Source organism: Triticum aestivum, chromosome 5D (genome assembly GCF_018294505.1).
Source record: "Triticum aestivum cultivar Chinese Spring chromosome 5D, IWGSC CS RefSeq v2.1, whole genome shotgun sequence".
Classification (NCBI taxonomy): Eukaryota; Viridiplantae; Streptophyta; class Magnoliopsida; order Poales; family Poaceae; genus Triticum; species Triticum aestivum.
The window spans coordinates 102568943-102592728 of NC_057808.1; the positions used below are offsets into that span (position 1 = coordinate 102568943).

The following is a 23786-nucleotide window of genomic DNA, read 5'->3' on the forward strand; positions in this document are numbered from 1 at the left end:
TGGTGGGTAGGGCATGGGTGCAGGTCTATGCCCATGGGTTACCCGATGGGCAATCCGATTAGCATGGCATGTGGGCCATATAGACATATACACGTACATACAGTGGTCTAATTTTTGTGCACTAATTATTTTGTGTGAAGCGTCCATGTACCATCAACCCCAACCCAGGCATCACTCAGAGTTTGCAAAAGGCTATGGGCAGGTCAATACCAACAAATGGAACCAAGGCTATGGGTTTCTCGTTGGCAAAAGAGAAGCAGTCGGCCCCAACCTAGGCACCAAACAACCAGCTTCACATTCGCTTCTTTCACGTTTCAAGAATGCAGGCCCAACAAGATTTAGCAAGTGGCCCATACAATACACTCGTTGCTGGTGCATGCACTGGTATAGTTTAGTACCACCTCGCCCAGCTATGGGAAAGGAACCACCAGCGAGCCTATAAAACACAGTTGCTGCACGCTGCTTGCTTGTGTGGTTGGGATTAGACAGCGCCAAATCCTGTTCGCAACAATAGGAATCGTTTACCAAGAGTTTTGGCAGAATATAAGTAAATTATATTGAAAATAGTATCTTGCACCCGATGGGTAACCCATTGGGTCGGGTTACCCGATGGGTATGGGTGTGGGTCTGCTCTTATGCCCATGGGTAGGGTCGTGGGTGAAGGGGTAGACCCATTTACTTATAGGGCATGGGTTTGGTAGAGGTCGACCCGACCAAACCCGACCTGACTGCCAGGTTGAGCTCCATGACGTTCAAAACGTCGTTGAAGTCCCGGTTCTAAGCCGTAAAGCATGGCACACTGAACTATCGAGTAGTCATCAGCTTTGCTCTGCCAGACGTTCATAACATCTGGTGTTGCTCCTGTAGCAGGTTTGGCACCTAGCGGTGCTTCCAGGACGTAATTCTTCTGTGCAGCAATGAGGATAATCCTCAAGTTACGGACCCAGTCCGTGTAATTGCTACCATCATCTTTCAACTTTGCTTTCTCAAGGAACGCATTAAAATTCAACGGAACAACAGCACGAGCGATCTATCTACAACAAACATAGACATGCAAAATACTATCAGGTACTAAGTTCATGATAAATTTAAGTTCAATTAATCATATTACTTAAGAACTCCCACTTAGATAAACATCCCTCTAATCATCTAAGTGATCACGTGATCCAAATCAACTAAACCATAGCCGATCATCACGTGAAATGGAGTAGTTTTCAATGGTGAACATCACTATGTTGATCATATCTACTATGTGATTCACGCTCGACCTTTCGGTCTCAGTGTTCCGAGGCCATATCTGCATATGCTAGGCTCGTCAAGTTTAACCTGAGTATTCTGCGTGTGCAAAACTGGCTTGCACCCGTTGTAGATGGACGTAGAGCTTATCACACCTGATCATCACGTGGTGTTTGGGCACGACGAACTTTGGCAACGGTGCATACTCAGGGAGAACACTTTTATCTTGAAATTCAGTGAGAGATCATCTTATAATGCTACTGTCAATCAAAGCAAGATAATATGCATAAAAGATAAACATCACATGCAATCAATATAAGTGATATGATATGGTCATCATCATCTTGTGCTTGTGATCTCCATCTCTGAAGCACCATCATGATCACCATCGTCACCGGCGCGACACCTTGCATACAATAAAGTGACAACCATATGGCTCCTGCCAGTTGCCGATAACTCGGTTACAAAACATGATCATCTCATACAATAAAATATAGCATCATGCCTTGACCATATCACATCACAACATGCCCTGCAAAAATAAGTTAGACGTCCTCTACTTTGTTGTTGCAAGTTTTACGTGGCTGCTACGGGCTGAGCAAGAACAGTTCTTACCTACGCATCAAAACCACAACGATAGTTCGTCAAGTTAGTACTGTTTTAACCTTCTCAAGGACCGGGCGTAGGCACACTCGGTTCAACTAAAGTTGGAGAAACTGACACCCGCCAGCCACCTGTGTGCAAAGCACGTCGGTAGAATCAGTCTCGCGTAAGCGTACGCGTAATGTCGGTCCGGGCCGCTTCATCCAACAATACCGCCGAACCAAAGTATGACATGCTGGTAAGCAGTATGACTTGTATCGCCCACAACTCACTTGTGCTCTACTCGTGCATATAACATCAACGCATAAAACCAGGCTCGGATGCCACTGTTGGGGAACGCAGTAATTTCAAACAATTTCCTACGCACACGCAAGATCATGGTGATGCATAGTAACGAGAGGGGAGAGTGTGTCCACGTACCCTCGTAGACCGAAAGCGGAAGCGTTAGCACAACGCGGTTGATGTAGTCGTACGTCTTCACGATCCGACCGATCAAGTACCGAACGCACGGCACCTCCGAGTTCAGCACACGTTTAACTCGATGACATCCCTCAAACTCCGATCCAGCCGAGCTTTGAGGGAGAGTTCCGTCAGCACGACGGCGTGGTGACGATGATGATGTTCTACCGATGCAGGGCTTCGCCTAAGCACCGCTATGATATGACCGAGGTGGATTATGGTGGAGGGGGGCACCGCACACGGCTAAGAGATCCAAGGGATCAATTGTTGTTTCTCTAGGGGGTGCCTCCCTCCCCGTATATAAAGGAGTGAAGGAGGGGGGGGGCGGCCATCCTTGGCGCGCCCCATGAGGAGTCCTACTCCCACCGAGAGTAGGACTCCCCCCTTCCATGTTGAAGTAGGAGAGGAGAGGGAAGGGGAGAGAGGGGAAAAGGAAAGGGGGGCGCCGCCCCCCCTCCTTGTCCAATTAGGACTTGGGGGGGGGGGGAGTGCCGCGCGGCTGCCCCTTGGCCGCCTCTCCTCTTCCACCACTTGGGCCCATGAGGCCCAATAACCTCCGGGGGGGTTCCGGTAACCCCCCGGTACTCCGGTATATATCCGATAACCCCCGGAACCATTCCGGTGTCCGAATATAGTCGTCCAATATATCAATCTTCATGTCTCGACCATTTCGAGACTCCTTGTCATGTCCGTGATCACATCCGGGACTCTGAACTACCTTTGGTACATCAAAACACATAAACTCATAATATAACCGTCATCGAACTTTAAGCGTGCGGACCCTACGGGTTCGAGAACTATGTAGACATGACCGAGACACGTCTCCGGTCAATAACCAATAGCGGAACCTGGATGCTCATATTGGCTCCCACATATTCTATGAAGATCTTTATCGGTCAAACCGCATAACAACATACGTTGTTCCCTTTGTCATCGGTATGTTACTTGCCCGAGATTCGATCGTCGGTATCTCAATACCTAGTTCAATCTCGTTACCGGCAAGTCTCTTTACTTGTTCCGTAATACATCATCTCGCAACTAACTCATTAGTTGCAATGCTTGCAAGGCTTAAGTGATGTGCATTACCGAGTGGGCCCAGAGATATCTCTCGGACAATCGGAGTGACAAATCCTAATCTCGAAATACGCCAACCCAACAAGTACCTTCGGAGACACCTGTAGAGCACCTTTATAATCACCCAGTTACGTTGTGACGTTTGGTGGCACACAAAGTGTTCCTCCGGTAAACTGGAGTTGCATAATCTCATAGTCATAGGAACATGTATAAGTCATGAAGAAAGCAATAGCAACATACTAAACGATCAAGTGCTAAGCTAACGGAATGGGTCAAGTCAATCACATCATTCTCCTAATGATGTGATCCCATTAATCAAATGACAACTCTTTGTCTATGGCTAGGAAACATAACCATCTTTGATTAACGAGCTAGTCAAGTAGAGGCATACTAGTGACACTCTGTTTGTCTATGTATTCACACATGTATCATGTTTCCGGTTAATACAATTCTAGCATGAATAATAAATATTTACCATGATATAAGGAAATAAATAATAACTTTATTATTGCCTCTAGGGCATATTTCCTTCAATTAATGTGGGCGGGAGAAGGACGAATGGGTGGCCGTCGTGTCGTTTGAACATGAAGCAGTCGCGTGCACAGGGAAGCGGCGCGTACGACGCTCCCTCGGCCGGCGCGCCCCTTCAATGCCGGCGCCGGTGAGAGGTAGCGTCTGCTCTGGCCGGGCATGAATACGACACTGACACTCTAGAGCGGCGCTGACCGTTTTGGGCGGGAAGCGTGCAAGGGCGAGGAAGCGGGTTTGGATGGGTCAGGGCGATCAGGCATCGGTGTGGCAGTAGCCCGGACGTCAGCAAAGCCCTAGTCTGACTTCGGTTTGCAAAAAAAATATGTCCGGATCGCCTGCGGACCAATACAGATTCGCGTTGGTTAACTTTCGTCATCTGGACAGCATGATCGGGACGTATCCCGGTCGTTTGAGGGTGAGCGCGTTGGAACGATCTCACGGTAAAACATGACGTAGAACTATAATATCACGCTCCTGGCAGTTTCTTCAATCAAAAGAAGTCCACGAAACTAATCGCCACACGAATACGCAACAAACATCCTGTACAATTTTCGCAAAGTTTGTTTTCCAGGATAAATAGTCCATAACCATCGTCGGTCCGGTTGGCTGGTCTTGGCAGCCGGTGCACCTGCACCAAGTATACCCGAAATGACGTTGGAAAAATCTGCCGTGTAGAAAGGGAGGAGGAAGACGACCCGGCCAGCCCAACGCGCTGACCGCCCCGACGACCCATAAGATGAAGGAGCAGCCAGCGCCACCAAGCGACCGCTCTTCCCCGCAATTTACTGCCCCGTGCCACTAGCGCCAGCCGATCCTCACGCTGCCGGCTGCTGCTTTTCCCGTCTCATGGCCGGCGACCAAGAGGAGGCGGAGCGGGAGTCCCAGGCGCCGGCGCCGGCTGCGGAGCGGGTCGCCGCCGCGGTGGAGACCGTGGCGGCGCCCGGGGAGTTCCGGAACGCGTACCGGCGGCAGCTGCTGGCGCTGTCCCGCCGGATTCGCCTCCTCGGACCCTTCGCCGAGGAGCTCCGCGAGCGCCGCCGCCCCCCGGGGGAGGAGGAGGAGCGGGCGCTGGCGACGCTCGCCGACGCGCTGGAGAAGGCGCTCGAGCTGCTCAAGCTCGGCCGCGAGGGGAGCAGGATCTCTTTGGTACGTCCTTTTACCTACCCACGCGGGAGCGGTTTCTGATTTAGTCAGATTCCTGGTCCTCGGATGCCCCCGTGGGCGAATTAGATTCATGATTCGCTTGTATTCTTGATATTTTACATGGGAAAGTTAACCTTGGCTATGCCATCTAAAATAACCAGGTAACTTTAGTATTATTCTATGATAAAGGAAACACGGGGCTTCTGATCCTTGGATCGAAGTTGTGATTCTGATTTGCATATTATTTGTGGCCTTGCTTGGCTAACGAGTAGGATCTAATTCCATTGTGGTGTTCCACTTCATGAGCTCATTGTATTTTCCTTTTTATCTGAAGTGCGGTCTTAGGATGATCATGGTGTTCTTTTTTTGTTCACTAAAATTTGTACTGTTATATTTTTTACGAGAAATTTGTACTGTTTGTCAAAATCGATACATTTTGGTGTGAAATCTCCCCCTAGGATAACCGTTTAAGTCCTTGGTTGGGTTTTTGTAATTAATGGCTTGAGTGCCCTTAAGTGCAAAGAGGGATTTGATAATATGCCCTTAAGTGCCTTCATCGTATTTTGATCTGTTTTCGTCTGTTCTCCTTCTCGTGTGACATGGTACTATCTCGAATCCTTAATCTAGAGCCATCCAAGAAACTAGTGTTTCATGCAGAAAAGGAGGATAAAACATACCAAAGCACAAGTAGGGGAGGCATATTATCGAATGCATGCGCTTGTGCACCCATGATCCAATACCGTGAATTGTTATTTTGCTGTCCCTTTCCTACATGTTTTCTTATGCTCATGTATTTACATGTGGTTTTCCTCATTCAGTTTACTTTTTGTGGTCCTGAAATGTTTCCATTCAGTTTGGATATGAAGTTTATTGAGTGCCTTGTTATGTGCCACATGTTTCCTTTCAAATTGTGATTCTAAGGGTATCAGACACACAAAATACATCAGGCAAACTGTATTTCTTTCTTGTATATAATGCTTGTGAACAACAACAACAATAACAACAAAGCCTTTAGTTAGCTATCCACGTGCCAGAGCATAAGTTGGTTTTGAGATCTTCTGGGTTTCAGCTCTAGCCTACCCCAACTTGTTTGGGACTAAAGGCTTTGTTATTGTTGTTGGTGCACATACAAGAAAGATATATAGTTTGCCTGGTGTATTTTGTGTGTCTGATATCCTTAGAATCATTCCGGACCTGATCATTTCTTGTGTGGCCACACATCCATCTGAACATGCACATTTCCGCTACACCCAACTGTTGAACATGTCGCCCTCTAGTCAGCCAACACTCAGCGCCATACAACATTGCGGATCGAATCACCGTCCTATAGAAGCTTTTGTGGCACTCTCTTGTCACAGAGAACGCCAGAAGCTTGGCGCCATTTCATCCATCCGGCTTTGATTCGATGGCTCACATCTTCATCGATATTACCATCCTTCTGCAGCGTTGACCCCAAACATTGAAAGTTGTCCTTCCGAGTTACCACCTTCAGATCAAGGCTAATCTCCTCCTCGTGCCTAGTAGTACTGAAACCGCTCCTCATGTACTCAGTTTTAGTCCAACTAAGCCTAAAACCTTTCAATTCCAAAGTTTGTCTTCATAGCTCTAACCTCATAGCTCTAACTTTCTATTAACCCCCATCCAACTATCATCGATTAGCACCACATCATCCGCAAAGAGCATACACCATGGGATATCTCCTTGTATATCCCTTGTGACCTCATCCATCATCAAGACAACAAGATAAGGGCTCAAAGCTGACCCTTGGTGCAGTCCTATGTGAACCATAGTCTTTGAAGATATTAAAACTTAAATGTTCTTAAAATGGTTATTGATGTTGTCATTTTGCCACTTCTTTCTTTTGTCCTTTTGACCTTTGAATATATCATGTCAACCTTATAGATCTTATTTATAGGAGCATCCTCTTCAAAACGCTACTTATTTTTTGTGCCATTATGTCCCAGTCAGTTAGCTAAACTGATTTTTTTTTGTGTTCTTGCAGGTTTTTGATAGGGATAGAGTAATGAATATATTTCAGGAAGTAGTTGCTCAGTTGGAACAAGCTTTGCTCGACTTTCCATACAATGAACTGGATATATCTGATGAAGTTAGAGAACAGGTAATTTTATCAGCTTAACTGAACAGAATCCCTTTTGGATTGTTGTTGAGTACTGAACTACAGTTTTGGTGACACTTAACAATCCTCTCCAGGTTGAGTTAGTGCATGCACAGCTCAAAAGAGCAAAAGAACGGGTTGATATGCCTGATGATGAGTTCTACAACGACCTAATATCTCTGTATAACAAGACCTATGACCCAAGTGCAGAACTGGCTATCCTTGAAAGGTTGTCAGAAAAGCTACACCTCATGACTATCACTGATCTCACGCAAGAGTCACTTGCTCTGCATGAGATGGTGGCATCTGGTGGTGGCCAGGATCCAGGAGAGCACATTGAGAAATTGTCAATGCTACTGAAGAAAATCAAGGACTTTGTGCAAACTAACAACCCTGAGATGGGCCCTCCTATGGCTTCCAAAATAATGGATACCAGTGGGGACCAGAAATCTGTCATCGTTCCTGATGAATTCCGTTGTCCAATTTCTCTCGAGCTGATGAAAGATCCTGTGATAGTTGCTACTGGCCAGGTGAACTAGAATTTGTCAACTAAACTCTAATGCAATTTCAGTCCATAATTTGAGATATTTTTTCCTTTTCATTTGCAGACATATGAACGGTCGTGCATCGAGAAATGGCTAGCATCTGGGCATCACACTTGCCCAACTACGCAACAAAGGATGGCGAACACAACATTGACGGCAAACTATGTCCTTAGAAGTCTCATCTCCCAGTGGTGTGAAACCAACGGAATTGAAGCGCCTAAGCGCTCATCCCAGCCTAACAAGCCAATGCCAGCATGCTCTTCTAGTGAACGTGCTAACATTGATGCTCTATTATCCAAGTTATGCTCTCCAGACCCTGAGGAGCAGAGGTCAGCTGCTGCAGAGCTTCGCCTCCTCGCAAAGCGGAACGCACACAACCGATTATGCATTGCTGAGGCTGGTGCAATTCCCTTACTATTGAGTCTGTTATCGTCATCTGACTTGCGGACTCAGGAACATGCTGTTACTGCACTTCTGAACCTCTCCATACACGAGGACAACAAGGCAAGCATCATGTCCTCTGGTGCTGTGCCTAGTGTTGTTCATGTGCTGAAGAATGGCAGTATGGAGGCCCGGGAAAATGCTGCAGCCACACTTTTTAGCCTCTCTGTGGTCGATGAATACAAAGTAATGATTGGGGGAACAGGGGCTATCCCTGCCCTTGTAGTGTTGCTAAGTGAGGGCAGCCAGCGGGGTAAGAAAGACGCAGCAGCAGCTCTCTTCAACTTGTGCATTTACCAAGGTAACAAAGGCCGTGCGATACGAGCTGGCCTTGTGCCACTCATCATGGGTCTAGTAACCAACCCCACAGGAGCTCTCATGGACGAGGCTATGGCGATACTCTCAATACTATCCAGCCACCAAGAGGGGAAGGCAGCTATCGGGGCAGCAGAGCCTGTTCCTGCGCTTGTCGAGTTGCTCGGAAGTGGGTCACCGAGAAACAGAGAGAATGCTGCAGCTGTGATGCTGCATCTGTGCAGCGGCGAGCAACAGCTTGTGCATTTAGCCCGTGCGCATGAGTGCGGGATCATGGTTCCGTTGCGGGAGCTGGCATTGAACGGCACAGAAAGGGGAAAGAGGAAGGCAGTGCAGTTGCTCGAGCGGATGAGCAGATTCGTGGTTCAACAACAAGAGGAACAGGAATCTAATTCTCGGCTGCAGGCCACCGTGGCACAAGTTTTCCCTCAGGCCCCCGAACAGGTCCAAGAAAGGGAAATCCCCGATCAATTGGAGAGTCCGGCGTCTCAATACCCCACGTTGTTATGAATACAGTGCCGATATTGTCCTACCTCTTGGACCTGTTCATCCGTTCGATACTAGCGCAGGTGGGAGTCAATCATGCCAACCGAGAGATGTAATCATGTGACAAGCCTCTACTGCCAGGTGAGGTATTTGAAATTTATATTTGCCGCCTTCTTCCAGCTTGTAACTGAAACACTCGTCAGGTTGTCGTGGGCATGTCAGCCCAGTCTTGAGGTATGTACAGCTCTTCAATCCACAGTTTCAGATATCATGTAGCCGCAGAACACAAGGTTCTCCAAATGTAGTATATCCTCAGTGTAATAGTAATGATGATTTATGTAAAAGAGAAGATTTTATGGTGGGTTTAACTAGTAAATATTATCATCTCTTCGTACTGTGTCACATTTGCATGTAATATGATTTTATAGCATGTAATTTATTTTATCTGAGACATTATATTTGCACATATACCATTAGTGGTTAAAGTGTCATCCTGAACCTCCTAAAAGAACCTACGTTTTGAATCTGAAGAAGTTATACATAATAACAATATGAGATACACTATGTACTGCATAGACGAGATATGGGGAAAATATCCAAGTATGGAGATCATCATTTACTCATGAACGGTGAGGGATTTACTAAATTTCACTGGTGTCACGTGACACCAATTGGAGTACCTTGGAAAATGAAGGGCGAAAATGGTGTTTGCCATGCTTTGCTCAGTGTTGTTAATTCCTTGGTAATATGAAAGAATCTACCAATACTTCGAAAGCGCCCTTCTAATCCTGAGCTTGAACGCCATGAACAGTAAAAACTGATATATATTTTTATAATGAACATTGCTTAGTTTTCTTTTTACATGCAAATTTTTGTGCTGAAATCATATTCCTGAAGGTTTGGGCAAAAATAACAAAATGGCACTCCAAATGCTTTTAGAAGTAGTCTTTTTGTAGCATTGATTTTTTTCCCACGGCACTGGAATGTGTTTTCTTCACAGAAATTTGCAAGTCTGTAGAACATTCAACAATGTTTGTTGCAAAAAGAAAAATCAGATTTGTTTAATTTTTTACCATTGTTTTAGGTTTTACTATTCACAGAGGTGCATTTGAGCTCGGGAGTAGAAACTGCACGTCTCCAATATTTCACATACTCAAGGCACAACCATGTGCACCAAAATTAGATTGTGTTTCTCAGGATAGTGGCTTGTTAGGCCAACTCTAACCGACCCCCTAAAAAATAGAGAAGGATCCGACTGAGTAGATTTAAGAGGAGTAAACTTTTACTCCTTTAAAGGTGGCCGCACCTAGCTGATCTTCTAAATTGAGTGGAGTAAAAAAAAATGTGTCCTAGCCGCATGAAGTACAAATACTTGACAATATATATAACTATTCATCACCTAGGATGCAAAATAATTTATTCTTCATCCGAGGTAATCTTACGATCGTTTTGTAAATAAATTAAATTTGGTATACGAATTGTTACATTCATATCAATTCACACCGTAAAATTTGGCATAAAAAAACAAAACTATAGGTCATAAGACAAAAAAAAAATGTATTTTATGTACATTTTACACTATGCTTTTATGTTTGTAATTTTACGTAACATAAAATATTTTTTACGGCGATCACATATTTTCTTATGTTCATTTTTTATGTATGAAGTAAGAAAAAAATTACGGGACATAGAAATACGGTGCTTTGATGTTAAAATAGGGGGGGGGGGTTTGAAGAATAACTATCCCTCACCCAGGGTGACGAATAGAGTGACCATATTAAAAACATGCATAACATAATAAAACATGCATAGTTCATTCAAAAGGCATCAGTTCGAGCACAAAATTTGATCTAAAATCACCATCAACATAACATGTGTATGTCGTGGATCGAGCCAACCAATGGCATACACAAACTCAAAAGAAGTCCGTGTCGAGAAAATCATCACTGCCACCACCACCCCCCATCCTCTTGGTCACCATCACCACCATCGTCCTTTCGGCTGCCGCCACCACCACCATTCCTAGGAGACCTTTCCGTTTGGGTCAAGATCTCCCTACGAGTCAGCTCCCAATACTTTCTTGCGGTTTCATCCATTGTGGTTGGATTCATGAACATGATAGCATGTTCTTTGGCATCATGAATCCTCTCCTCATCAAGTGCAAGTCTACGCTCCTCCGTCTTCACTTTGTCTCTTTGGCCGCCAACTTGGCCTTCCATTTTTCGTCCTCTAACATCTTGAGCTCATTCCACCTCGCCATCTTTTCTTCTTTGCGTTCGGCCGCCAACAACTACTTGGCTTCAATCATGGCCATGAGTTCTTTGTATGTGCTCTCGTATGCATTTCTGTTCTTTCTCTCTTTTGCAATTTTGTTCCCTTCCGGTCTATTGTTGGCCCTTCATTCACCTTGTCGTCCTCCTCAAGGGATATGCTCAACCTTGATCTCTTTGGAGTGTGACCATGTCCTATAGCGGGGGTGGCTCCCTCAAGGGGGACCGACCTCGGTGTCCACCAGGGACCCACTTGGCCCAGGGCGAGGGAGAAGCCCTAAGGAAGCACTGGAGACCTTGCCTTCCAAGACAAGGGCAACGACGCCTCAGATCACATCTACCATCATGTAAACCCTAGGCCTCTATGCCTATATAAAGGGAGGTCGGGCAACCCTCTAGGCCATCGAATCTCATCTTACAGAACAACTCTGGGTAGCAATCTCATACACCATTTTAACCCCTGGCACGAGGTATCCCTCCATCATGAATAGCAAAAGTAAGCATGATGTAGGGTATTACTCTACGGAGGCCTGAACCTAGATAAACCTTCTGTGCGACCTCCGATCTAAGACTTCCAGCTGCGCTTGGACCCCTACCGAGGGATCTGACGGCATTTTGCACCGCCAGTTGGTGCGCCATCCACAGGCGACGACGGCTGGAGATCGATATTTGACCGGATCTTCTTCTACGTCTGACGGCCTCCCGCCGGGGGAAAGCCTAACTTTCGGATCCCTCGCGTTTACCGCCGATAGGACGGACCGGGTCGACATCAAGCCACCAGCCCACCCTGTATGCACAATCTACATCGGCAGTGATGCCTTCACTACCAACCCTCGTGGAGACCTCCGACTGTGCCTAACCCCTATTCAGCGCAAAGCATGAGACAGGTTTCCGATCTCGGCAACCTTACAATCTCGCCTAAACTGCCCCTTCCCGTTCAGGCTGCGGAACTCAGGGGCTACATATCAACATGAGCTCCATCAGACACCCCACAATAATGTACAATTCGTCGCCATGGTCTGTGATAACTGCCACATCAACCATTCGCCAGAGGACAGTTTCCTTGATGAAACCATCTCATTGCAGCGCCGACATAGCCGACCTACTATCGTTCTCCGATCACGAGGATGTCGAGAGTGAAACGGTTTCACAGGAGCGCAACAAAGCCAGAGAAACTGTGGCATCACTAGCCGCAAGCAGGCCTCCAGGCAACGGAAGCCCATGCGGGGAGAAGAGGTGGTACACCGCTGCATAGAGGGGTCGAGAGTTGGTGATGACGGCCGCGAAGTTGTTGGTGTAGATTGCCGTCACGATGGTTGCCCCGGCGGCGTTCCGGCGCCACCGGGAGAGAGAAAGGGAGAGAGTCCCCCCTTCTTATTCTTCCTTGGTCTCCCCCTAGATGGGAGGAGAGTTTCCCCTTTGGTCCATGGCTGCCATGGCTCTCGAAGGGCAGGAGCCCCTCTGAGATCGGATCTCTCTCTCTCTCTCTCTCTCCCTCTTTGTTCTTTTCTGTTTTCTGGCCGAAAACAGTTTCTTATATTCCCGGAGATCTGTAACTCTGATTGGGCTGAAATTTTAACATTTTTTCTCGATATAATCTTCCTTGCGACCAAAGAAGGGCTCCAATCGACTTATAGGGGAGTCACAAGGCAACAGGGCGTCCCCACCCCCTGGCCGCGCCCTGTTGCCTTGTGGCCACCCCAGGCACCGTCTTGCGTTGATTCTTCTTCCCAAAAATCACACATATTCCAAATAGATCTCCGTAAAATTTTGTCACGTTTGGACTTCGTTTGATATGGATTTTCTGTGAAACAAAAAACATGCAAAAAAACAGGAACTGACACTAGGCACCGGATCATTATGTTAGTCCCAAAAAATAATATAAAATGTTGCCAAAAGTATATGAAAGTTGTCGGATGTGGGGTTCCGGCAAACCCTTAAGGTTCGAACACTGGGGTGCGCGCGAAGTCTTTCCCTCCTACCGATCTACGCCCTAGCTCGCTAAGATCTCGCGGACGAACTCGACGAACTCGCAACACAGAAAGACATGAGGTTTATACTGGTTCGGGCCACCGTTGTGGTGTAATACCCTACTCCAGTGTGGTGGTGGTGGATTGCCTCTTGGGCTGATGATGGACAGTACAAGGGAAGAACAGCCTCCTGAGATTGAGGTGTTCTTGTGCGCACGAGCTTGTGCGCGTCTCTCGATCCCATCCTACTTCTGTGGTGGCTAGACCTATTTATAGAGGCCCTAGTCCTCTTCCCAAATATCGAGCGGGAAGGGAGCCAACAACGACGGGCAAATTTGAAGGGGGACAGCTAGTACAAGCTATCCTGACAAAAGCGGTCTTCGCCTCCGAAAAGCTCTGGTGGTGACGCCGTCTTGGGCTCCACGATGACCTCCATCTCGCCGTCCTCCTGGTCTTGGTCTCGTTGCACCAATATAGCAACCTTTGCCTGATGCCTTGGTACTCTTCGCCTGCGCTGGCCTCCTTAGCACCAAAGAGGAAATAAGGACGCTGCGCGCGCTGGCGCCCGCCTGGTGCCGTTCGTCATGGCTCACGTCACGAGAGCCTCGCGAGGTTTGCCCCGCCTTGATATCTCCGCTCCTCGTGAGCCTGCCTGGCTAGGCCACTCCAGAGGAGGTCTTGCGTCGTCCGCCTCGCGAGGCTTGGGCCCTCGCGAGGGTCTTGGATGCCTTGTTGATGAAGACGGGCCGTATGGCCTGCTAGCTTAGCCACGCTGTGGGCCGCAGGCAGGCAAGTCTGGGGACCCCGGTTCCCAGAACGCCGACAGTAGCCCCTGGGCCCAAGGTGCGCTCGGGCTTGGCTTCGCGGCGAAGCCAAGGGTCAAGTTCGGAGCACCGCGCGCCCTAAAAGCCCGCGGCCTCGGTCGACGCGTGGCGGTTGATTGGACATGGGCGTCTCCGCTTCCCCATGTCGCCTCGGCAACTGCACGACTTGACAAGAGGCTGGCGCAGGCAGCACTTGCCTTCATTGCTTCTTCCTTGCCTCGCTCCAGATCCCCTTTCTTGCTCCTCGCCACTGCTACCTCCAGATCCGCTCCAATCTCATCCTGCACCCGCAATCCATGGCGCCGCGCAAAGTCAAGACTTCCTCAGCACCGGCTTGGTATGAGCCGGCCCTTGAGGAGCCCACCGTCACGGAGAAAAGCCTCGCCTCTGTGCGCCTGCTGACGGCGGGCGAGAGCAATGAGTGGGGGGCGACCGAGCTCCGGCTTGCCTCCGACGTGCCGGAGCCCGAGGGAAGCACCTTCTTCCCCTTCTTCTCGAGCGGTGTCGCCGTCGGGTTGGTTCCTCCCTTCTCTGATTTCTTTTATGAAGTCCTCGACCACTACGGTCTGCAGGCGTTGCTTCTCCATCCCAACTCTGTCCTCCTCCCGTCCATCTTCGCCTACTACTGTGAGGCGTACCTTGGCGTGATGCCGTCCGTGGCGTTGCTTCGCCATTTCTTCTTCCTTCGTGTCAGCGAGGGTCACATCTCCGGATGCGCTAACTTCGTCGTATGCGGCAAGGCCAACTCGATCTCGAGCACTGGGAAGAGGGCCGACAACATCCGATCCAAATGGGTCATGATGGATGCCCAGCGTGCCGATCCGCGCCTGGCGTTGTCGACGGAGGCGCCCCGGCAGGGCAAGGGGTGGCCCAAGGCGGAGCTTGTCGACGAGCGGGCATCGTCAGTGTTGGGGCAGATGATGACCGACCTGAAGCCGGGCAACGCGAGGGCCGCCAAGATAACGGGGGTGATGCTCCCGAGGGAGTTCTTGATGCTGCGGGTTGCCCCATTCCACGCGCGCGCGCCCCCTCTGGGAGCTTGAAGAAGAGGAGAACAAGACCCGCCTGAGGCCAGGGGACCTGCCTGGCAATGAATTGGACGCCGTCCTGCGCCTCATAGTCGGGGACAACCAGGAGTACCCGCCTAGCGCCTTCGTTCCCCTGTTCCAACGCAGGGACCGGGAGGAATTCGTTGCCTCCAGGCCGACTTTTGATGCACGCGGGCTGGTGCCGCCGGCGCTTCCGGGAGCTCCTACGGCGCAGAAACCGGTGGAGGTGTCTTCTGGCGAGTCCCGCGGAGAGGGGGAAGAGGAGGTGGACTCGGAGAAGACCCTGGAAGAGATGGGGGAGACTTCCCCTCTGAGTAAGGCCGAGATTCTCCGCGCCCTTCCTGATGATGCCGAGGCCGACGCCTACCAAGGGGAGAGGGAGCAACCCCTCATCCTGACGAAGGGTAGGTCGTCGCTGGTGGCCCGTGGTGCCGCCTCCACCCTAACACCTCCTGGGGCTGGATCCGGTTCTGCCTCCGCACTGCCTGGCGCCGCCGGAGCCCGAACGCCTGCCCCTCAGGTCCCGATGCTATCAGGCTTCAAGCTTCCCAAGCGAAAGGTGGAGTACTTCACGGTAGACCGGTAGGTGCCTCGAGCTTCGCTTTATCCTTGCTGGTACTTGTTATTTCCTGACGCTCGCCCTTGGTTGATCAGGCCGACATCTTCGGCGAAGAAGAGGAAGGAGGATACGGCGGCCGTGCCCCCCTCCGCAGAGAAAGGAGGCAGCAACGCCCGCATCTCCCCAGCCCGGTCGTCCTCGCGGGGCCAAGAGGAACATCGCCGCGTGGAATCAGCCCCCATGGCCCCGCTGGCTCCGGAGGTGCCGGCGCTTGGCGCGGCTGGCGAGGTCCCAGTTGCTCCGGGGCCCGCGGTCTCCCAAGCCCTGGTGGCGATGTCGCTTCCTCCTACTGCTGCACCTCCACTCCCTGGTTCTTCTGCTCCTGCTGCTGTCTTGGAGCGTGCCCTTTCGGAGATGACCCAGCTGCAGGTGGATCTCCTGAGCGCGGACCCGTGCCTGGTGGCCGGGCGTCTGGAGTTGGCCTCTGGCTGGCTTCACTCCGACCTGGCGGTTCGCGCGGAGCTGGGCCAGGCTGCTGCGGCTTCCGAGAAGGAGAAGCAAGGAGCCGCCAGCGCTGCAGCCGATCGTGAGACAGTACAAGGGAAGAACAGCCTCCTGAGATTGAGGTGTTCTTGTGCGCACGAGCTTGTGCGCGTCTCTCGATCCCATCCTACTTCTATGGTGGCTAGACCTATTCATAGAGGCCCTAGTCCTCTTCCCAAATATCGAGCGGGAAGGGAGCCAACAATGGCGGGCAAATTTGAAGGGGGACAGCTAGTACAAGCTATCCTGACAAAAGCGGTCTTCGCCTGCGAAAAGCTCTAGTGGTGACGCCGTCTTGGGCTCCATGATGACCTCCGTCTCAACGTCCTCCTGGTCTTGGTCTCGTTGCACCAATATAGCAACATTTTCCTGATGCCTCGGTACTCTTCGCCTGCGCTAGCCTCCTTAGCAGCAAAGAGGAAATAAGGACGCCGCGCGCGCTGGCGCCCGCCTGGTGCCGTTCGTCATGGCTCACGTCACGAGAGCCTCGTGAGGTTTGCCCGCCTTGATATCTCCGCTCCTCGCGAGCCTGCCTGGCTAGGCCACTCCAGAGGAGGTCTTGCGTCGTCCGCCTCGCGAGGCTTGGGCCCTCGCGATGGTCTTGGATGCCTTGTTGATGAAGACGGGCCGTACGGCCTGCTAGCTTAGCCATGCTGTGGGCCGCAGGCAGGCAAGTCCGGGGACCCCCGTTCCCAGAATGCTCACAAAAGTTGTAGAATATTGGCACGAGACAACAAAAAGTTATAGATATGATGGATACGTATCAAGAAGCTACGGGCCTGGAAACCATGAATGTCACAATGGCGGAGGCTGAGAGAAAGATGCTTGGGCTGAGGCGTGAGGAAGAAGATAGCACGGAACAGGAAACATCTCCCACTCTCCAGCATTCTTATGGCAAACCGTAGGGCACACCATAAATCAGGCGTCCTACCGTGCCAAGTGCCCCCGCTTTTCTCTAGAGTTGCCACTGCAAATCATGGGAGCGAGAATGTGGGCAGGTTTGCCATATTGAGCAAAGATCCGAGTGCCTCCTCAATTGGTGTTTACAGGATGGCTCGAGTGCGTGACTCTTCGGAGAATGCAAAGGTGAGCAGGCCTCCGTCATGCCCTGTGAGGCGCTAAGAGAATGTGGAGGTCCGTGACGCCACAGTTACAGTTGTGAGGAAGGGCCTCGCACGACTAGGCTTCTGAGGCCCAATTGAGCTGTCATTAACGACTCCCCGGCCATGCTCCCAGAAGCAGGTGTAGACATGAAGAAAATTACAAGAGCCCACTGGCGGTCTTGGATACGTCCCCTACTACCTTCGCCACGCTCGGGGGCTACTGACGGTGTCCTACACTGGGGTTGGCTCCCTCAAGGGGGCCCAGGCTCGGTGTTCACCAGGGGCCCACTTGGCCCAGGGCGAGGGAGAAGCCCTAAGGAAGAACCGAATACCTTCTTGCCTTCCAAGACAAGGGCGACGACGCCTCAGATTGCATCTACCATCATGTAAACCCTAGACCTCCCTGCCTACACAAAGGGAGGTCGGGCAACCCTCGAGGGCATCGAATCTCATCTTAGAGGACAACTCTCGGTTGCAATCTCATACACCATTGTAACCCCTCGCACGAGGTATCCCTCACTATGAATAGCAAAAGCAAGCATGATGTAGGGTATTACTCTACGGAGGCCCGAACCTGGATAAACCCTCCATGCGACCTTTGATCTAAGACTTCCACCTGCGCTTGGACCCCTATCGAGGGTTCTGACGACATTTTGCACCGTCAAAATGGTATCCGCAACTCTTTGGACCCACTTCTCGTTCTTGGATAGCTCTTTGTAGCAATAATGCAATGTGAAGGTCTTGTGGCCGAACTTGGTGTTCCTATGCTTGAATAGTTCTTGGATGTAGGGCCCATACTCCATCACTTGCACACCACTCGGTGGTGCATGATCCTCCTCTATTCAGTATAGTACTTCCACTAGGTGCGGCATAGAGGAGTAAAACCAAATTTATCCACCCTTATAGTCAGATAGGGATCAGTTAGAGTTGGCCTTAAGGTAATGAGTTAAGTCGGCTTGACTTTAACTTAGCTTGACCTGACGCCCCCTAGAAGAAAATGGAGTGACAACTTCCCAGATTTTCTATGGGAAAATAGAAATAGAGAAATATGGAAATGAAAAAGGAATATCACGGAACGAAAACGAAAATGGAATTTCTTACGTGAAAACAAAAACGCAACAACATTTTTTGGTGGAATAGCCATGCGAAATGGAAATTCCATTTCCATATATATGGACCTTTTCATTTTTTCCATGGCTACCATATGGCTCCGTTCAAGACTTAATAAAACTCATATTGTGGCCTAGTAACTAGAATGCTAATTCCCAACTTAATCCCCTTCTACATTTCACTATATCCATTCCTCGTTCTAGTGTACATATGCCTCCACACAGTGGTGCTGGTTTAAGAGATCATCGAAAGACGTTGTAGTCATATAAATTGAAACAGTTTGCTGGCTTGCTTTTTTTCTCAATTGTTCAAGGGGTCCTTTAGTTTCAGCAAACATGCAGTTTTATATCCACGTCGGCACAGTATCTGTTTCATATTTTCTTCTAATAGTATCTATTTTCATATGCATTTTCAGAGTTCGTATTAGTTTCTAGTTCAAAAAAACTGCAAACAGATGCGGCAACACTTAGTGTCGTCCATTTCCGCTGCATTTTCATCCCTATCTTGGACCGGTACAACGAAGTGAAATCCCCCATCATCTGGATAGTCTCTAAAAAAGAGCTAAGACTCTACTGAAAAATGAGACTCCAAGAAAAAGGATAATCCAATCGCGTCTCCATAGAGTGCAACTTTTTTGTCAAAACTCTCGCCAGGCTTTAGAGGGGCATTTAAAATAGTGCAGATTATGCAGTTGACAGTGTCCTGGATTAGGGGGGGTACTAACCTAGTCAGCCCATCATCCTCGAGTTAGGCCGATGGGCCTTCATCATGCTCAAGATGGACTCTGGAAACCGTACACAAGAGGCGTGATCAAGACTACCTCTACCGAAGGCTTGACGTATACTCCAAGATCTCTCCTGCCGCCTTGCTCCTAGATACAGGCCTTGTAACCCTAGATACCCTCCCTGGTGTGTATATAATCCATAGGGTTTAGCCCATAGAGGGGACATCAACGCAATATCATTCACCTGGCCCTAGAGTTAGACCACACATTACGATCTCGAGGTAGATCAACTCTGTATTCGATACATCTTCATGAATATAGACGAAAGCATGACGTAGGATTTTTACCTCCATAGAGAGGGCCTGAACCTGGGTAAACATCATCTCCTTCGTTCCTGTTACCTTTGATCCGAGATCCACACCTCGGGACCCCCTACCCCGAGGTCTGCCGGTTTTGACACCGACACTGGTGCTCTCATTGAGAGTTCCGTTGTGCGATCACCAGAAGGATCGATGGCTCATCTGCAGATCAACTACGCCAACGGCCACGGGAGCATTTTTGCCCTCGACCAGCTCTTTATGTTTGGCAACATGGTCTTTTGCACCGACTCGACATGCCATCTGGCCTCTGTCAAAAACTACGCCCCAGGACGGATCACGACCTTCGGTGGCCTTGAGTACACCGCAGATCCTCGCGGCAAACTCGTCCTGTCGGGATGGCCCCCCGGCTGAATTGAGAACTCATCCGACTCCAGAGGCTCGACTCCGGAACCGATCTCCATCGTGGCATCACCAGAGACCCCCGACGTAACCACTCCGGCCGGTCCCCTTCCGATCTCCAGTCCGGACGTAGATTTGGCTCCCACCTGTGAAATTGTGTCAGGGTTAGAACTGACCTCGGTGCAGGATTCGAGATCACTCCCAGACCCCCTTCACGCCAAAGATGCGTCAAGTTATACGCCGGGCATACTTCGAGTTAGCCCCACCTACAACCCAGGGATGAATCTCAGAGAGCAGTCTCACCTTAATGAGATACTTGACCATATCCAGAGCATGTCCATTTCGGATGACAAGACTTTGGCTTATGATCAGGTCAGACTCAAAACCGATGATTGGGAAATTTACATCCCACCCACCACCCACCTAGTCGCCACGGTCGATGATTCAACCGATGTGGTAGACTACCGCGAGGCCATGAACATGGATGAAGATGCCGATGGCCCCACAGAAGACACCCCGCCCCTGGTAAACACCGGCAAGTGGACTGCCACATGTAGTTACGATGTCTACTGGTGGACACCCCCAATTCCCCTCCAAGACATCGGCATAGACGGAGAAGAGGCAACAATGGGGAACCTAGTGGCAATAACGCAACCGCCGACAAGGGTGACACAAGAGCTAGTGATGCCGATAACCCCGAGGGAGACCCTCAAGCTTCCCTAGTGTGGAACGGCACACCTGAAGGACATCTTGAGGACTTAGATCCCGACGACCTCTTTGAAGGGGCCGATGACCACTACATGCCAGAATCCAAGGAGGGCGAGAGCCTCGGTACTGAGGACTACATCATCCCCGAAGATCCTTTCGAACAAGAGTGCTTCGGGCGGCGCCTTATTGCGACGACTCGGAGCATGAAGCGCAAGCAGCAGCCGCTGCAAGCCAACACCGACGCACTAAATGAAAAGTGGGTCAAAGTGCTCTCTGCCGAGCAAGACAGGGAAGATCGGCGCTGTAGTGCACCAAAATCATACCCACACAGGCGTCTCCTACCAGAGTTTGATGAGGAGCTTGCCGATGACCATGACAGACCCCCAGAGGCCGGGACAGGCCAAGGTAGGAAAACCTTAACGACCGAACACCCCCACGCCGTTATGGCAAAGACCCCATGGATTACCTAGATCCTCATGACGTTCAACATTGCATTGAGGCAAATAGGGCACCTCCTCGGTCCACCTACGGACCGAGAGGACGCGCGCCCGCCAGGCTTGTCGGATACGATGCCTGGATAGACGGTAACTACCATGCCCGAGACCAGGCTTACTCACGTCTCTCCCCCGAGTTCTGACAAGATGCTCCTCGGTTTCGAGGTCTGGCCCAGGTGATCTGCTTTACAGACATGGTAATGGAACATCAATTCCCCGAAGGATTCAAGCCCATCAACATAGAATCATACGATGGCACCACCGATCCAACAGTATGGATCGAGGGCTTCCTTCTCCATATACACATGGCCAACGGAGATGATCTCAACACCATTAAATATTAGCCGACAAGCTAAAGGGGCCAGCTAGGCATTGGCTTAACAACCTACCTCCTCATTCTATTGGCAGTTGGGAGGCCCTCGGGGATGCTTTTCGGGCAAACTTCCAGGGCACGTACGTCCGACCTTCGGACGCTAATGACCTCAGCCGTGTCACCCAACAGCTAGGCGAATCAGCCCGGAAGTTTTGGAACAGGTTCCTCACCAAGAAGAACCAAATCATAGACTATTCTGAAGCTGAGGCCATTGCGACATTTAAGAACAACATTCGAGATGAATGGTTTGCCCACCATCTCGGCCAAGATAAGTCGAGGACTATGGCAGCCCTCACCTTGCTGATGACTTGCTTTTGTGCGGGAGAGGACAATTAGCTCGCCTGCAGTACTCACAACGGCGAGGCAGGCACCTCAGAAACACGCAACACCAATGGAAAGCCCAAGCGCAATAAAAATAAGTGCCGATATAAAAATGGCGGAAGTGATAGGGAAGACGCTGCGATCAACGCGGGGTTCACTGGACCTAAACCTGGACAGAAAAGGAAGCCCTTTAAAGGGAACAAAGACGGACCTAGCCAGCTTGATAGGATCCTGGACCAGCCGTTCCAAATCCACGGCACCCTGGACAAACTAGCAACCCACACCAACATGAATTGCTGGGTCTTTAAACAGGCCAACAAAGTAGTGACGGAGGGTCAAAATAAAACCCACAATCCCAGCGAAGACGAGGATGAACCTCGGCGGCCCAATAATGGAGGCCAAAAGAAGTTTCCCAATAAGGTAACCAAGGTCAATATGATCTATGTTACCCATATCCCCAAAAGGGAGAGGAAGCGTGTACTTTGGGATGTCTACGCGTTGCATCCAATCGCCTCGAAGTTCAACCCATGGTCGGCTTACCCGATCACACTCGACAAGCATGATCACTCGACGAGCATCAGACATGGAGGATCGGCGACACCCGTCCTGGACCCAATTGTCAATGGTTACCATCTGACACACGTCTTGATGGACGGAGGAAGCAGCCTCAACCTCATTTACGAGGACACGGTTAGAAAGATGGGCATCGACTCATCCTGGATCAAGCCGAGCACCACCACCTTTAAAGGTGTCATCCCAAGCGTCGAAGCCCGCTGCATCGGGACGGTCACTCTGGACGTAGTCTTTGGCTCGCCCGAGAAGTTTAGAAGCGAGGAGTTAATCTTCGAAATCATCCCTTTCGGAAGAGGATGCCATGCGCTCTTAGGGCGCACAATCTTCACACGCTTCAATGCAGTCCCACATTATGCTTATCTCAAGCTTAAAATGCCAGGACCCAATAACGTTATCACAGTCAATGGTAACAATGAGAGCTCACTCCGGATGGAGGAGCAGACCGCGACTTTCACAGTCGAGGTACAGGCGTCCGAGGAGGCGACCCGCAACGATAAACGCACCACCAGCTCCTCGAAGCGCACGCTGGCTACGCAGGTCGACCTCGACCATGTACACCGGCACCCTAAATAGGGATACGGGCTCCTTGTGTTCCCTCTTTGGATGGGACACTACTTCCCCAGGGTGTATAATTTCACACTCAAGATTCCCTGGGCCGCCGAAGAGCCAAAATTCAGTGAAGCACCAAAACGGCTTGACCGAGGACCGATGTGGCTTCGAGCCCTCACACCGGCAAGTATCCGTCAAAGAGCCGGCCAACATGACCTCATAAATGTGGCCTAAACCACATAATAGACTCTTGAACAACCTCCTTAAAGGGGCTCAGCTAACAAACGCCTGAAGCGTATAAAGGGCCGAGATCTCACCAGTGCTACTCAATCCCCGCCGTTCACGACGGCAAGCTGGTCAACAGCTCGGAAGCGCAGACATGCGGTAGGACGCGGCCCGGGCTCCTAAAAACCCGATGTCAATATCCGCCCTGTTTTTTCTTCCTTCCTCATGCACTTTCTTATGATTGTATTCTTTTTAGTTTCTCTCGTAGTAGCTTGGCATGCAACAGCTTGCGATTACAATAAAGAAATCATGCCTTTAAAGGTATTGCCTACATCGGTGTTCAAGCACTGCCTTTGCACTACAAGAATGTCTTTCAAGATACAACCGTTAAGGGGCCTCGTTCCCCTGCCTTCCAAGTCCGAAGTATTCGGCGTATTGGATTTTGGCTTTATATGCATCAGTTTCGAACCTAGATTTTGGTCAATAGTTGGGTTGCCCGGCTCCCACGTGTACCCCTTACGTTCCCAATGAATTCGGCTAAGGGTGTGATGACCCACAAGTATAGGGGATCAACCGTAGTCCTTTCGATAAGTAAGAGTGTCAAACCCAACAAGGAGCAGAAGGAAATGACAAGCGGTTTTCAGCAAGGTAATTTCTGCAAGCACTGAAATTGTCGGTAACAAGTAGTTTGATAGTAAGATAATTTGTAACGAGCAAGTAACA

The 23786-nt window shown here is 49.9% G+C and overlaps 1 protein-coding gene across 1 annotated transcript; it reads left to right on the top strand.

Annotated features, from left to right (window-relative positions):
- The first annotated feature begins 4561 nt into the window (after window positions 1-4561).
- LOC123119698 (protein spotted leaf 11) lies at window positions 4562-9336 on the top strand. The gene is made up of 4 exons (XM_044539594.1): window positions 4562-5049; window positions 7049-7165; window positions 7258-7692; window positions 7771-9336. The coding sequence occupies exons 1-4, from the start codon at window positions 4750-4752 to the stop codon at window positions 8971-8973; spliced, it is 2055 nt and encodes a 684-aa protein (XP_044395529.1). The 5' UTR covers window positions 4562-4749; the 3' UTR covers window positions 8974-9336.
- The last annotated feature ends 14450 nt before the right edge of the window (window positions 9337-23786 follow it).

Excerpts from the sequence above, each read along its gene's own strand:
- LOC123119698 (XM_044539594.1), top strand. The coding sequence starts at position 4,750 with ATGGCCGGCGACCAAGAGGAGGCGGAGCGGGAGTCCCAGGCGCCGGCG. Across the intron at positions 7,166-7,257 it reads CTGATGAAGTTAGAGAACAG|GTTGAGTTAGTGCATGCACA; the intron begins GTAATTTTATCA and ends AATCCTCTCCAG. Across the intron at positions 7,693-7,770 it reads TGATAGTTGCTACTGGCCAG|ACATATGAACGGTCGTGCAT; the intron begins GTGAACTAGAAT and ends TTTCATTTGCAG.